Raw genomic sequence first — 14,985 nt, forward strand, 5'->3', positions numbered from 1 at the left:
GGTGTACACTTTTACAGTTAAGATAGTTACTAAAGTGAAATCTAAGAAATATGCGTGTTATTAGTAACAACTTCACGTTTTCATGTGAACAAACCTCATTATCTTATTTCTTTAATGTTACTCACTTTGTCTCAGTAGTCTTTTAAATAAAATCTGTATGTTGGTTTTTACAAACGTCAAAAAAGTAAGTTGTAATACTTTTCAATCCCAATTTTTAGATGAAATGACACGTCTTGCAGTTAGCTTTAACTGAACGCTATCCAAAAGAAACTGACCAATGGGAGAGCGGAGCGCGTACGCGCGTGCTCTCTGCAAACAGTGTCTGAATAAAAAGCGCTGCAAAATTACCAGAACTGTTTCTGTTTTGTTGAACACGCAAAAACAACTACTTTGAAAACAGACTATTCTTTCAATTTCAAGAATGCATTCTATAGTTGTCAGTTTCTGGCTCTTCTTACTTCTAACGGAGGCAACTGAATTGCCCAGCTGTAAAGAGGTAGGATAGCAGCTTTTCCAACGTTTTTTACATAATACAGATATGTATTATTTCTTATTTTATGTATTTTATCCTGTTAATAGCTCTGTCAGGCTGAGAGTATATTCATTTACTTGCATTTTTTTTTTTTTTACAATTGTGGCGGGTGGAGACACATCATTTTAATATAGGCTACCTAACCTGTTGACAGGCTGCACTAGCACACTTTCACAGAATAAAATTTTTTTAGCTAATCCGGTTGGCTTGTTATATTGTTGAATACTGATTATTATAAACCCAAAACATTATAATACCAATATCATGACTGGCAGGTTACAACATTGACCAGTATTTTTTAATGTGTGCTTAAAGAATGCTTTGTGGATGTGTGTTAAACAAAATCCAGCTTAGACTGTTACTTTAAACAACATCTTTGGGAACACCAATACAATGTTATACAGAATGGTCATGTCTTTTTATATTCTTTTGCAATTAAATTTCAATTTATTTGATTTCATGATGGTACTTCTATGTAAAATTAATTATCCCATTGTCAGAGGTATAAATTTAATAAAGGACCATAAATGGAAATAAATCATATATTTTAAAAACTGAAATGCAGAGCTAGTTTGAATGGTTTCAATACACTTGTACTTTTCTTTATTGTGCACATGTGCAAAACAAATTCTCATTGATTCTCCTTTACACCTCCTCCCTGTGTTCATGTTGCCGGGTGCATTAAGAAGTAGTCTGATCAACTAGCATTCGGTTAGGACTAAACAGTATTACCTATTGGATTCAAACTCAACCAGTCTACCTTTAAATGTATGACTAATGAGCTGAAAGAAGTTAGATGACTATTTTATAAGACTAGTCTAAGCAGTTTATGCCACCAAACTGCCCACTGTTCCCCTCAAGGCATAGTCATGTTTGAATAAGTGTGAGTGTGTTCATAGAACTGGGCTGCCCAAGAACCTTATCAAAACCAGATAAGCTTGTCTGCTGTCTTTTATAGCTGTGTGAAAAGGGAATCTGCTCTTGACAAGCTGCTGTATTGGTCTCCCTATATGGGTACCAATTTTGATGCTGCAGTTTAATAGTTTACCAAAATATATTATAAATGTTCTTGGTAAAATTGAATTGTACAACAAAATATTTACACACTATATAAAAACAGGGACTAATTATCTGGCTTGTTCTAAACCTGTCCAGGTGCAAGTATTCACACATGACAGATGCATCCTTATGCGGTGTTAAACAACATTACTTGTAAATGATTGACAGTTATGCCAAACATACGGTCTGACTAAAAGAAGGTGAAGAGACCTTGCCGCTGACCCTGACATCACTGAACATGTTTTCTGTGGGTGTAAGAGATACATCAGATAATCTGACCCCTAGGAGACACCATGGAAACAAATGTCATTCTGCTCTGTTGCCTTTTTTCTTTACATGTATATGGATGTGGGGATTATGTTGTGGACAGCTTGTTGAGGACATTGGAAATCTGAACACAGACACACAGACTCTCTCTCTCTCTAACTAATTTAGCTGCACTAACACAAATCACTTAGTGTGCCTGCATGGTCACTTGTTCTATCGTTGTGAGGTTTTGTTAACTATTAATCTTATTTCTACCCTGGCAAGTCATTCAGGTTAATTTAGGTTCCTTGCTAACTGCCCTGTTTTTTTTGCAGTACCATAATGGAGTCTCTTGTCAACAATACAAACCATTTAAAGTTACAATATATATTTTTTAAGCAGCACCCTTATATAATCTTATAAATAAATTGTTAAAGATTATTTCAGAAGGCAAACTAAATAAATAAGGATGTTTGGAGGAGTTACCCTTTATTTACCAAAGATTTTATTTTATCAGCCTCTCCCCTTTCCCGTAATGCTGCGTAAATAATACCTACAGAAAGCTGTTTGCTTAGACAAGGATAAGAAGACATCGTTGAGGTGCTTGATCACATGGGTGGGTCAGGCTATATGTAAATATTGATCTGACACGATTAAAAGGTGGCTGGTTTGATAAAGAGAGGTTTGCTTACTAGATACATTATAAGCCTTAAATGACATCAATGCTTTTACTTCTAGCTGTGAGTGATGTTCTATAAATCAGGTTAACATGAACTAAATATATTACCAGTGAGTGATCACTAAAACTAAAGTGTTACATCTCTGAAGTGTATTAGTAGCCTATTTCCAACTGCCAGAGTGTCAGTTTTACCTTCAACCAAACTCTGAGGTCCATCTTTTAAAGGAGCATTTCACCCATAGAAACATTAATCTTTATTGAAAGTCTGTCATATTTGTAGTCGAAATGTAACATACATTTAGAATTTGGTGCCTATTTGAACGAGAAAAGGGGTGTTTGTAGTCTCACCCCCACAACAAAGATATTGGACTTCCTTCTTTCAATGATGCAAAATGATGATTTTTACATCATTGAAAGAAGGAAGTGCAACACTGAAATCTGTATTTCTCTTTTCTCAGCAGCAACTGAGGAAATGATGCTTGACCATTCAAAAACATGACTGGGGTTCTAACTATACAAAGCTTAATTCAAATGGGTGAAGTGTCCCTTTAACCGAGTTTAAAAACTGACCTCATATTGTTGTGTATGTCCTAAGGTATATTAGTGTAATTGTTGCTGTGTGTTTTATTATTTTGCAGTCAGACTATCATTTTGAATACACAGACTGTGATGTTTTGGGCTCTCGATGGAGAGTGGCAATACCCAACAAGCCAGACACCTGTACTGGTCTACCTGATCCAGTCAAAGGCACTCAGTGCAGTAAGTTTTATCAGACTTAATCTTTTTCTGTTTTATTATGGGTTCAAATGAAGATCAGAAAGATTGTTAGTTAACTTCAAACTGCTTCTTGTCAGCATTCACCTGTAATGAAGGAGAATTTCTGGACATGAGGACTCAGGAGTGTCAGAAATGTGTCGCCGGGACCTACTCTCTCGGGACGGGCATTGCCTTTGATGAATGGGACAGTTTGCCTGCTGGCTTCATCAGCCATGGCATCAATATGAATTATGGAGATGTTTACACAAATTGCTCCAAGTAAGTGACTATATATATATATATATATATATATATATATATAAGTAATAATACAATAATCATTAAACTGTAAAAAAACTTTGCTGCCTTAAAATTTTTTGTTAAATGTTAAATCAACTCAGATTTACAAGTCTTGTCAACAGAGGTGAGTTGTCACAACTTATAAAATAATTTAATAAGTTATAACAACTCACATGTAGTTATAAAAACTCATCTCTAGTCAAGATAAATAATAGTAAGTTGAAATGACTTGTAAATCCGAGTTGATTCAACAAAAAATTTTAAGGCAGCAACGTTTTTTTACAGTGTATCTCCTTTATGACGGAGATGGCATTTTGTGGCTTTTGCATCTGAGCTCCTCAACTTCATATACACTCTAAAAATGGTTGGGTTATTTTTGACCCATAATGGTTAAATATTGTACAGAACACGTGCTTGGTTAAAAATGTAGCCAATTCTGGGTTATTTTAACCCAACTGTTCTGTTATTTTAACCCAACTGTTGGGTTATTATACCCCTTGGTTGCATAACAACAAGCCAACATTGGGTCCTTTTTAACCCAGCACGGTGTCATTTTTAACCCAGCACGTGTTCTGTTCAATATTTACCCATTATGGGTCAAAAATAACCCAGCCATTTTTAAAGTGTATGAAAGTACTTCATGAGTCAGGACCTTAAATGATGCAGAATTACATTAAACTGACATTGTTGAAAATTGGTTTATCGGGAATGCATTGCATATATCTCTTGCTTTTTTCAATGAAGTTCAACATGGATCCCAAAAGGCGAATACATTGCCTCAAACACCGATGAGTGTTCTTCAACTCTCTCCTATTCTGTGAACCTAAAGAAGCCAGGATCAGTGGCTTTCCAGTACCTCTATCCAGACAACAGCATCTTTTTTGAGTTCTATGTAAGTACTGGTAAATGTAAGGTTTATGTAACCACTTTTTTGTTCATGCACTAAATACATTACAGGAAGACTTGCAGAAAATTATACCTATACCTGTCTGAACTGCATTTAGCAAACATCATATAAGTCATGTGTTTGTGTATTTACATGCACAGAAATTATTATATATCTTGACACATGCACACATGATCAGTGTGTGTTTTGTGTGTGTTAACAGGTTCAGAATGACCAGTGCCAGTCTACAGATTCTGAAGACCGCTGGATGAAGATATCAGAAAGTGACTGGGATTATCATTTTGTACGTATGTCTGTATGCGATGGTTGGACCTACAATACTGGGCTTACAATTTAGAAAAGCTTGACATTTACCTCATTTTGAGGACACTACAGTTGTCCTTGTAATAAAAATACGTAATATATTAAAATGAAAATGGATAAAGAACGAAATGAAAGGTGTGTGTGTTATAAACATTACACATTACATTAAAGCATCAAGACCTTTTTGTGCTTTCCATCCAGGTGCAACTGAATAGTGGAAACAATGTCTTGTACTGGAGAACCACAGGTTTCTCTCTGGCTGGACGTACTGCCAAACCGGTTCTGCTGAAGAACATTGCCATCTCAGGTTTTCATCTATTTCAAATATTTGTGCACCTCCCTAAATTAACGGTGGATATATTCTGCTATCTTTTGAAATAAAAATGTAAATTTTCTGCACAGGGGTATCTTTTACATCTGAATGTTTTCACTGTAAGCCTGGCACCTACAGTGATAAACCAGGAGCCGCTCGTTGCATCCCATGCCCTGCCAATTCTTACTCTAATAAAGGAGCCATAGAATGCCAGCCATGTGAAGAAGATACGTTTTCAGGTGTGGCAGATTTTATAGTTTCTTTTAAAGCAAAGAAGCAAGATGTATATATATATACAATATTTTGTTATTAGACTAACACACTTATAATCATTTATACATAAAAAGAATATATATTTTACTAAACATTTCAGCTATATTACACTGCAAAGGAAATATGTAAATGACTTGCACACCCCAGTGCTTATACACTATAGGATTTGCCTTTCTGTAGAGGCGTGTTTTATCACTTTATCTTAATGTGTGCTCTTTCCTAACGCCTCTGGCTTTTTCCTCTCTCTCTCTCTCTCTCTCTCTCTCTCTCTCCTCTCTCTCTCCTCTCTCTCTCTCTCTCTCTCTCTCTCTCTCTCTCTCCTCTCTCTCTCTCTCTCTCTCTCTCTCTCTCTCTCTCTCTCTCTCTCTCTCTCTCTCTCTCTCTGTCCTGCTTGTTTATGCATGTGTTACTTCAGGGATTGGATCTGGAACTTGTATACAGCGGCCACCCTGCAAGCAAACTGATTACTTCTATACTCACACACCTTGTGACTCAAGTGGTCAGGTACCATGGGAAACACAGACAGACTTTTGTTTCAATCAGTAAATACAAAAATATTAAGCCTAATTTATATATTTTTTAAATATTTATAAATCTTGACAAAAATGGTCCAGTTGCGTAGTGAAGTGTGCATGATCTACCGTCACATTATTACGGTAACATTCAGATGAAACGATTGGTTGTCCATTTATTTTCTAAATGATCTGTTTCTGTTGTGTTTCCAGACAAAGTTGATGTTTAAGTGGATCGAGCCTAAGATCTGCGGTGAAAATGCAGAGGAGGCGATGCAGCTCCCAGCCTCAGGAGAGATGGTGGCCTGCTCGCCCTGCAATCCTGGTTTCTTCTCCAGCAACAATTACACTTGTGAACCCTGCCCAGATGGTTTTTATTCAAATGGGACAGGTAACACATGCACATCCCACGGGACAGACAACAACACACTAAAAGCAATAAATAATTTGGTTTAATTACTAAATGTATTATAGTATATTATTCAAAAGCATCCATAAAGCAGCAAAAAAAGTGTTGACCCCCTTTCTTATTATTTTGCATGCTTGTCACACTTTAATGTTTCAGGTCATGAAACAAATTTAAATATTAATCAAAGATAACACAAGTAAACACAACATTTTAAGGTTTTTATTATGAAAGGAAAACAAACCCACATCGCCCTGTGTGAAAAAGTGCTTGCCTGCCAAGGATAAAACATAACTTAATTGTGGTTTATCACACGTAAGTTCAGTTTCTCTTGCCACACCTAGGTCTGAATACTACCACACGTTCACAATCAAGAAATCACTTAAATATGATCGGACTGATCAAAATATCCTCAAAAGCTAAGAAATTCAGGAACAAATAAGAAAGGAAGTTATTGAGCTCTATCAGTCTGGAAAAGGTTATAAAGTAATTTCTAAAGCTTTGGGACTCCAGCGAACCACAGTGAGAGCCATTATCCACAAATGGCAAAAACATGGAACAGTGGTGAATCTTCCCAGGAGTGGGCGACCGACCAAAATTACCCCAAGAGCGCAATGACGACTCATCCAAGAGGTTGAAAACTGCTGCTGAGCAAACAAAAAATAACATAAATGCTTGTCTCAGTTTTGCCAGAAAACATCCCCAAAACTTTTATGAAAATGGACTGACAATGATGGTGTGATGGTCAGGAACACTTGCTGTGATAAATGGAAATCTGCTGTCTACCAAAAAATCCTGAAGGACAATGTCTGGCCATCAGTTCGAGACCTCAAGCTGATGCGAACTTGTGTTCTGTTTCTGATCCAAAACACACCAGCAAGTCCACCCCTGAATGGCTGAAGAAAAACAAAATGAAGACTTTGGAGTGGCCTAGTTAAAGCTTACGTAACACGCTGTACCTATAGTACCTATAGAGTAGTATGACATCCTTTATATCTCCTAAGAGTTTTTAGTTTAATCAGATTTATAAAAGAAAGATTAGCTTTAATGAATCTTTCCGATAACGTACGAAAAAATGAAGAAGGAGGAGTTACTACCGCGGGAGGAGCGAGTACGAGTCATGCAACACTATACAAACTGTTTTAACTTATGATTCACTACATGTTCGTGTCATTTATATAATATGCACGTGACTATTTCCAGCATTACTTACCGCGTGCAACTCGTCATGACCCGGTTGGGAAAATCCACCGCATCAAACACACACGCAAAACTCTGCTGCTACCCCGGATAATAAACTATATCCATTGTTTTCATAAGGCTGGCTTTCTTCTCCTTACATCCAAAAACACACTTGCCATTGTTGAGTTTTGAAATTAAACAAAGCTGAGTGGCGTGATAAGAAGTTTGCAAGCTCTAGCGTCTCCCGCTGATTGACAGGTGGGCCGGGTTTTTCGGGGGAAGTGCCCATATAAAGAAGTGATATGTATAGAACACCCCTGATACGTCAGTTGGACCTGTAATCGAAAAAAACTTTCCGAAACTTGTACGAACCCTGACGAAGCGCATTTGGCACAGAAATACTCTGTAACATGTCCAACTGCTTTTTTGACACTTTGCCTACGTTTAGCATGAGGAAACAGTTCTATAACTGTGTTAATAAGTCAGAATGCTTGAAATACCATTAAACCCCCCTTTTAAAGTCCTGACTTCAATGCTGTGGCATGACCTTAAAAAGGTGGTTCATGCTCAAAAACCCTCCAATGTGGCTGAATTACAACAATTCTGCAAAGATGAGTGGGCCAAACCTCCTCCACAGCGCTGTAACAAACTCATTGCAAGTTATTGCAAACGCTTGATTGTAGTTGTTTCTGCTAAGGGTGGCCCAACCAGTTATTAGGTTTAGGGGGCAAGCACTGTTTCAAACAGGGCCATGTGTGTTTGGATTTTGTTTTCCCTTCATAATAAGAACCTTTATTCAAAAACAGGATGTTGTGTTTACTTGTGTTGTATTTGATTCATGAGTTCGCATTAACATGTAATTGATAGGGAATGAGATAAAGCATATTTGACGTGCTGTTCGAGGAGAGGGCTTCCCGAACTCCCTCTCTTTAACTGTGATAAATTAATCTAGATGAGAGTGAGGTGATGGGGTGGAGGAGGGATGCTGCAAAAATCTGTTACGGGACAGGTGAGGGACTGCCATTTACCTCTTTGCACTGATTGGTTGGATCACATGACCATGCTCCTCCCGAACTTTGTTAAATAAACTTTATTTAATATTTAAATTTGGTTTATGATCTGAAACATTAAAGTGTGACACACAGGCAAAACAAATCAGGAAAGGGGCCAACACTTTCACACCACTGTATGCTCATTGACACATTTGTTAACCTGTCTGTTATGTATGTTCAGAATGTTATGAGTGTCCTGCTGGAACAGAACCTGTTGTTGGTTTTGAGTATAAATGGTGGAACCAGATGCCCAGCAACATGAGAAGTTCTGTATTCAGCATAGAATACAGCACCACCGAGAGGACTACAGGTAAAAATTATTTTGGTGACATCTGCCACAGTGACCACCACATGACCCATGGCTGCCTTTAAGGTCTTAAAAAGTTTTTTAACAGGACACACTGGGTAGTGGAACAGTTCGGAAAATAAACAATGCACGCCTTTTAACAAGGCAAAATCTTAACTGTAGGCTTTGAAAAGCGAATTCTTGAGCTTTATCATTTTGAAGGTATTACTTTTGCTCTAAAAGCAATGTTGCACACCGACTAAAGTTTAAAAAATGGGATCAGGAAAAACGTGATTAAAATCCGTCTGACAGCTCAACTTATAAATCATTATTATAAGCTTACTGTTATGCAGCTTTAATTTTAAGAATTTTCAGGGGTCCTCTGGAGTCACTCTTTCTCAAATGTCTTTATAAATGTGTTTTTAAGTTATGGGTGTTTTGTTTAAACAGGCTGGGAGGTAGCAGGTGACTACATTTATACCACACCAAGTGATCGAGACTCCGACTACATGTTATTGACTCTCCAAGTACCTGGATACAGGTGAGCAGATAAACTCATAGCATACACTGCCCCCAATGGCTGTAAACCGCTACTGCACTTCTATAAGATCTCAAAACGTCAGTAATAAATACAAACTATAATACAAAAAATTAAATTTATACCTAATATGTGTTTTTTTTCTTTAATCTTACAGCTTGCCTCATTCTTTGAGTAAAGACAGCGAGAGAGCTGAACTTTCCAAAATAACATTTGTGTTTGAAACCAACTGTACAGCTGATTGCAAACTGTATTTCATGGCTGTAAGTATAATAATCCATATTTCATATAGTACATAAAAAATAAAAGCCTAAACAAACTTGGTTGAAGTCAGGATAGCTGAAGTTATTAATTTTTCTGAGACCTTAAGGGACCGTTTCACAGATAGAGTTTTGTCCCAGACTAAAATGCATGTTTAAACTGCAAACACCTACTGACATATCTTAACATATATCATTGTCTCCAGTATTTTTATTTGTAAAATATGTTTGTAAAGGCTACTTCAATGTCCTAATATAACTTCTCAGGGGCAAAATGAATGGAACAATATGGTTGTGGAGAGGTGGAATGGCACTAAAGGGAAGCAGTCATACTCTTATCTTATTAAGAGTAACCACACTATCAGCTTCACCTGGGGTTTTCAGCGCACCGGGATGTTCAGCATGGTGAGACCAGGATCAGACTATGTCATCTACAAATACATAAACATGCCTCTCATCTATTATTGTCAGTGTTGTATTGTAACTTGTCAACGGCATTATTTGATGAATTATATTCTATAATAATATATTTTTGCTCTGTTTTTTTCCTGTTAACTAGTAAGGATTTATGTAAAGTCTTTAATCTATCTGTGTTACAGGAAAATAAATACAGCAGTGACATTGCTAAGATCTACTCTGTTTACATCACCAATGTGATTGGGGGTGTGGCCTCTGAATGTCAACAGTGTGCTTTGGCAGCTTTTGACACCGACTCCCCCTGCGTGTCCTGTCCCCCAGGACACTACATACAAAATGGCACTGGGGTGTGCAAAAGCTGCCCGACTAATACTATCATTAACCCTGAGCAGCCAATTGGAAAGCAAGCCTGCATCCTTTGTGGTCCTAATACTTACAGTAATGAAGTAAGCAATATGTTTTTTATTTATATCAAGAATCATTGTGTGTATTCATATATAGTATATATAAAAGGTGGTTAAACATTTTGTTAAAATACTTTATAAAAATAAGACCTTGGTAGGTAGATGCACTCACTATTTCATACAGAAACAATTTCATAGAGCCACTTCACATGCATTTATCCTCTGTGTTTTCAGGGCCGTACAGCGTGCGTGAGTGATTGTACTTTAGCTTTGAATCATAAAGGAGAAATCCTGCGTTATGATTTCTCTCCACTGGCACGTGTTACAGACTTTCAAAGCAGTCCGAGATTCACCAGGAAAGGGCTGCAATACGTCCACCATTTCAGTGTGGTGCTGTGTGGAGCACAGGTAAGAGAATGAAGACTAAGTTTGCAAAAACATTCACAGATTGTAAACATGAAAGCTCTTCTCATTTTGTATGTGTGTTGTATCTAGGACAGGGGTCTTGCGTCCTGTGTTGACAATGTGACTGAAAGCAGGAGAGAGGTGAAGGGTTACATCTGTCAGTCCATCATTGTGCCTTCTGAAGTCAGAGGTCAAAGTGTTGTGTCCTCTCAACCTTTTAGTATTGGAGACACTTTAATAGGTAAACGCTACTGCTGCTTTGAAATCTGTACAAAACACTATTATAAAATAATCATTATATAGTCCTTTAATAGTAAATGCAATGCTTTAAATATTCAGGAGTGACTACTGACTCCGAACTGGATGATGTTTCGTCTTTGGACAGCAGCTTCCCCGCTGAATCTGAGTTACCGGATGTCATATTTTACTACAGGTGAGAATACCTGCGTCCAGATAACTATGCTGATGGCTCAATTCATCCCAGTGCTTTGTCACAGATGATGTCACCTCTCAGTATCTCATTGGTTTGATATTTCAAGTTATGTTCTGTGTCAACAGATCTAGAGAAACAACGCAAGCTTGTAAAAGTGGAAGATCGACCTCTATTAGGCTCCGATGTGATCCGACTGTAACATTAAAAGAACATATTTCCTTTCCAAGGTACATTGTAGGAACACTTATCCCCTTTTATCATAAGCAAAATATCAAGGCAGTGTCAAGATTGTTGTGAGCTAGACTTTGAAATTCACATGTATGGTTAATATTGTATAGTATTAGACAGAGCTGACATCTAGTGGTGAGAGAGAGAAACTGCACAGTAATGCACAGTAATGTCCTCTTCCAAATTAAAAAAGAAAGACCAGAGGATGCAAGAATATGTTTAATATATTTTTTCATTATCGTTTTTCTATGTGTGTGTAGTAATTGCTCAGAGGGCACCTGTGATGGCTGCTCTTTTCATTTCCTTTGGCGTTCCCAGCATGCCTGTCCTCTCTGCTCTGAGAGGAACTTTAAGGAGATTGAGAGCGCCTGTATCCAAGGAATTCAGGTATACATGACCACACTACTGAATAAACCTACATATGAATGAATCTCCATCGAAATGCAGAACAAGTCAATAGTAACAGCTAAAATGTGTGGTTCTCAGAGGACCACCTATGTGTGGCAGCAACCCCTGAGATGTACAGGTGGGGTGGACCTGCCTCCACAGAAGGTCAGTGCCTGTGTGACCCTGGATTTCTGGCTGAAGTTAGGTGTCTCTGTTGGAACCGTGGCTGCAGCATTACTCATTGCCATCAGCTGCTACTTCTGGAAAAGGACACGCAAGTGAGACACTGTAGCTTTCATATAGCTTAACATGGCACTAGTAAATTGCGAGATTAACAGCAGTACTTGTTTCCTCTCGGTAGACTGCAGTATAAATACTCAAAGCTAATGATGACTACTGGAGATAAGGAGTGTGAACTCCCAGCTGCAGATAGCTGTGCCATCATGGAGGGAGAAGATGCAGAGGATGATCTCATCTACCTCTCCAAAAAATCTTTCTTCACAAAGATCAAGTCATTTTCCAGAGAGGTGAGGCCATAAGAAGTGCCAACACACAGTGGACACTATCTAATCATTTATAGTCCTGCGATTAGACAAATACTAACAACAACAATCATTTTTAATATGTATTATGATATTATTTTTAATAACAGTAGGCTACACTTATTACAAATGTTTGTTCTTTACAGAGAACATCAGATGGCTTTGATTCTGTTCCTCTGAAATCCTCTACAACACATGAGATGTATATGGACTAGAACCAGCAGGAAATTTGATAACTCGCTGTAAGGCACTATAACACCATTACTGTTTCCCAAAGAGACTGAGAAAATCTTGACTAATCTTTCAACAATACGTCGATAGTCCTGTACTTGTTTCTTCAGGGTCTCCCATGGATTCATCAAAATCAAACACAGACTGATGGCATATTATGATGATTTTAAATTTTTTTTAAATACAGACATTTCTTACACACCAGTCCTAAATCTTTCTTTGGCATTTTTAATGTTTAAATGTATTATTCACACTAAAGGTCATTGTTTATGCTTAGCAATTGCTAATGTTAAGCAATGATGATATGAAAATCCAAATGTCATTTATGTGTCCTGTAATTTTTTTTAATCTTATTTGGTCAATGTATTGTTAAGTACTCAGTGTATATGAAATCTAAGTGTTTTTTAATGTGTTCCCTTTAAGTTTTTGCTTTTAATGAAATATTCAACATTTCACATGTTGTCTTTTATGTTGTGTGGTCCTTTTCTCGAAATGTATATATGGCTCTTTATCGTTTTATATGTTTATTGGTTTGAAAACCTTGTTTTGTTATCTTACAGAATATAAACTTCTCTAAAAACTTGTGTTTATTATGTTGGCTTGAGAAAGCCAACATACTGTTGTTGCACTTAAACTTATTATTATTATTATGTTGGCTTGAGAAAGCCAACATACTGTTGTTGCACTTAAACTTATTATTATTATTATTATTATGTTGGCTTGAAAAAGCCAACATATTGTTATTGCTATTAAACTTATTATGTTGGCTTGAAAAAGCCAACATACTGTTATTGCTTTTAAACTTATTATGTTGGCTTGAAAAAGCCAACATATTGTTATTGCTTTTAAACTTATATCTTATTATTATTATTCTTCTTAGCACCCCAAAATTTCTGACACTAACTCGTCCTAGGGCTTTCAAGCTACATGCACCAAATTTTCCACGGACCTTCAGACTGGTCTGACTTAGTGTGCTATATCTTTTCTAACTGATGGGACCTTCCGAATTCCTAAACGGGGCGCTCAAACACCCCAAATTTCCCATTTACTTAACATGGAGACAAACTTTGACGGGCCATAGCTGCGAGTGAGAAACTTGTAGAAACTTGTGGCTTACCACATTTAAGGAGGCTGACAGGCTCTGTAAGAACATACATCACATTAAGGTGTAAGCTGTACCCCTGGGGTGTAAGAGGCCCCCAAAATTTCCCATTGACTTATAATGGGGCAGGAAACATGCCCATATAAGGGAGTAAAAGCGTCCCAGATGGAATATCTTCACTTTAGAGTGTCGTAGAGACATGGGGGTGGGCTCATTTTACTCAGTCATCCAATAGGTCTCTTAGGATCGCCCCAGAGCTATTAAGCCACGCCCCTAGCAACAATTTTGGGTACCCTAGCAACATCTCCCATAGACTACCATTATAAAAAGCCCAGATGGATATCTTTACACCAGAGTGTCATAGAGACATAGGGGTGGGCTCATTTTACTCAGGCATCCAATCAGTCTCTTAGGATTCCTACTGAGGTATTAAACCACGCCCCTAGCAACCAATTTGAGCACCCTAGCAACATAATAAACAAAGCCTTATATCTCTGGATCTGAACATCTTAGAGACATGGGGGTTAGGTCTTTGGGTCATGTTAGCTTCATGCTAGCTCCATGCTAAGTCATACTAGCTTCATGCTAGTTTCATGCTAGCTTTATGCTAATTTCATAATAAATCTTGCTAACTTCATGCTAAATCATGCTAACTTCATGTTAAATCTTGTTAGCTGCACGCTAAATAGTGCTAGCTTAATGCTAATCATGCTAGCATCATGCTAATCATGCTAGCTTCACGTTAAATCATGCTAGCTTCATGCTAATCATGCTATTCTCATGCTAACTTCATGTTAATCATGCAAGCCTCGTGCTAGCTTCATGCTAGCTTCATGCTAATCTTGCTAGTTTCATGCTAGCTTCATGCTAATCATGCTAGCATCATGCTAGCTTCATGCTAATCATGCTAGCATGATGCTAGCTTCATGCTAATCATGCTAGAATCATGCTAGTTTCATGCTAATCATGCTAGCTTTATGCTAGCTTCATGCTAATCATGCTAGCTTCATGCTAGCTACATGCTAATCATGCTAACATCATGCTAGCTTCATGCTAATCATGCTAGCTTCATGCTAATCATGCTAGCATCATGCTAGCATCATGCTAGCTTCATGCTAATCATGCTAGCATCATGCTAGTTTCATGCTAATAATGCTAGCAACATGCTAGCTTCATGCTAGCTACATGCTAATCATGCTAGCATCATGCTAGCTTCATGCTAATCATGCTAG

The 14,985-nt window shown here is 37.5% G+C and overlaps 1 protein-coding gene across 1 annotated transcript; it reads left to right on the forward strand.

The window, feature by feature from the left end:
• The first annotated feature begins 362 nt into the window (after positions 1-362).
• elapor1 (endosome-lysosome associated apoptosis and autophagy regulator 1) lies at positions 363-13,231 on the forward strand. The gene is made up of 22 exons (XM_065246982.1): positions 363-496; positions 3,155-3,275; positions 3,371-3,551; positions 4,317-4,464; positions 4,682-4,762; positions 4,984-5,089; positions 5,185-5,334; positions 5,784-5,872; positions 6,094-6,271; positions 8,702-8,830; positions 9,257-9,347; positions 9,502-9,607; positions 9,872-10,009; positions 10,204-10,467; positions 10,660-10,833; positions 10,921-11,071; positions 11,170-11,263; positions 11,389-11,490; positions 11,752-11,878; positions 11,978-12,156; positions 12,240-12,405; positions 12,567-13,231. Exons 1-22 carry the CDS (start codon positions 422-424, stop codon positions 12,633-12,635), a joined length of 2,919 nt encoding a protein of 972 aa, XP_065103054.1. The 5' UTR covers positions 363-421; the 3' UTR covers positions 12,636-13,231.
• The last annotated feature ends 1,754 nt before the right edge of the window (positions 13,232-14,985 follow it).

This window comes from Paramisgurnus dabryanus, chromosome 11 (assembly GCF_030506205.2).
Source record: "Paramisgurnus dabryanus chromosome 11, PD_genome_1.1, whole genome shotgun sequence".
NCBI lineage: Eukaryota > Metazoa > Chordata > Actinopteri > Cypriniformes > Cobitidae > Paramisgurnus > Paramisgurnus dabryanus.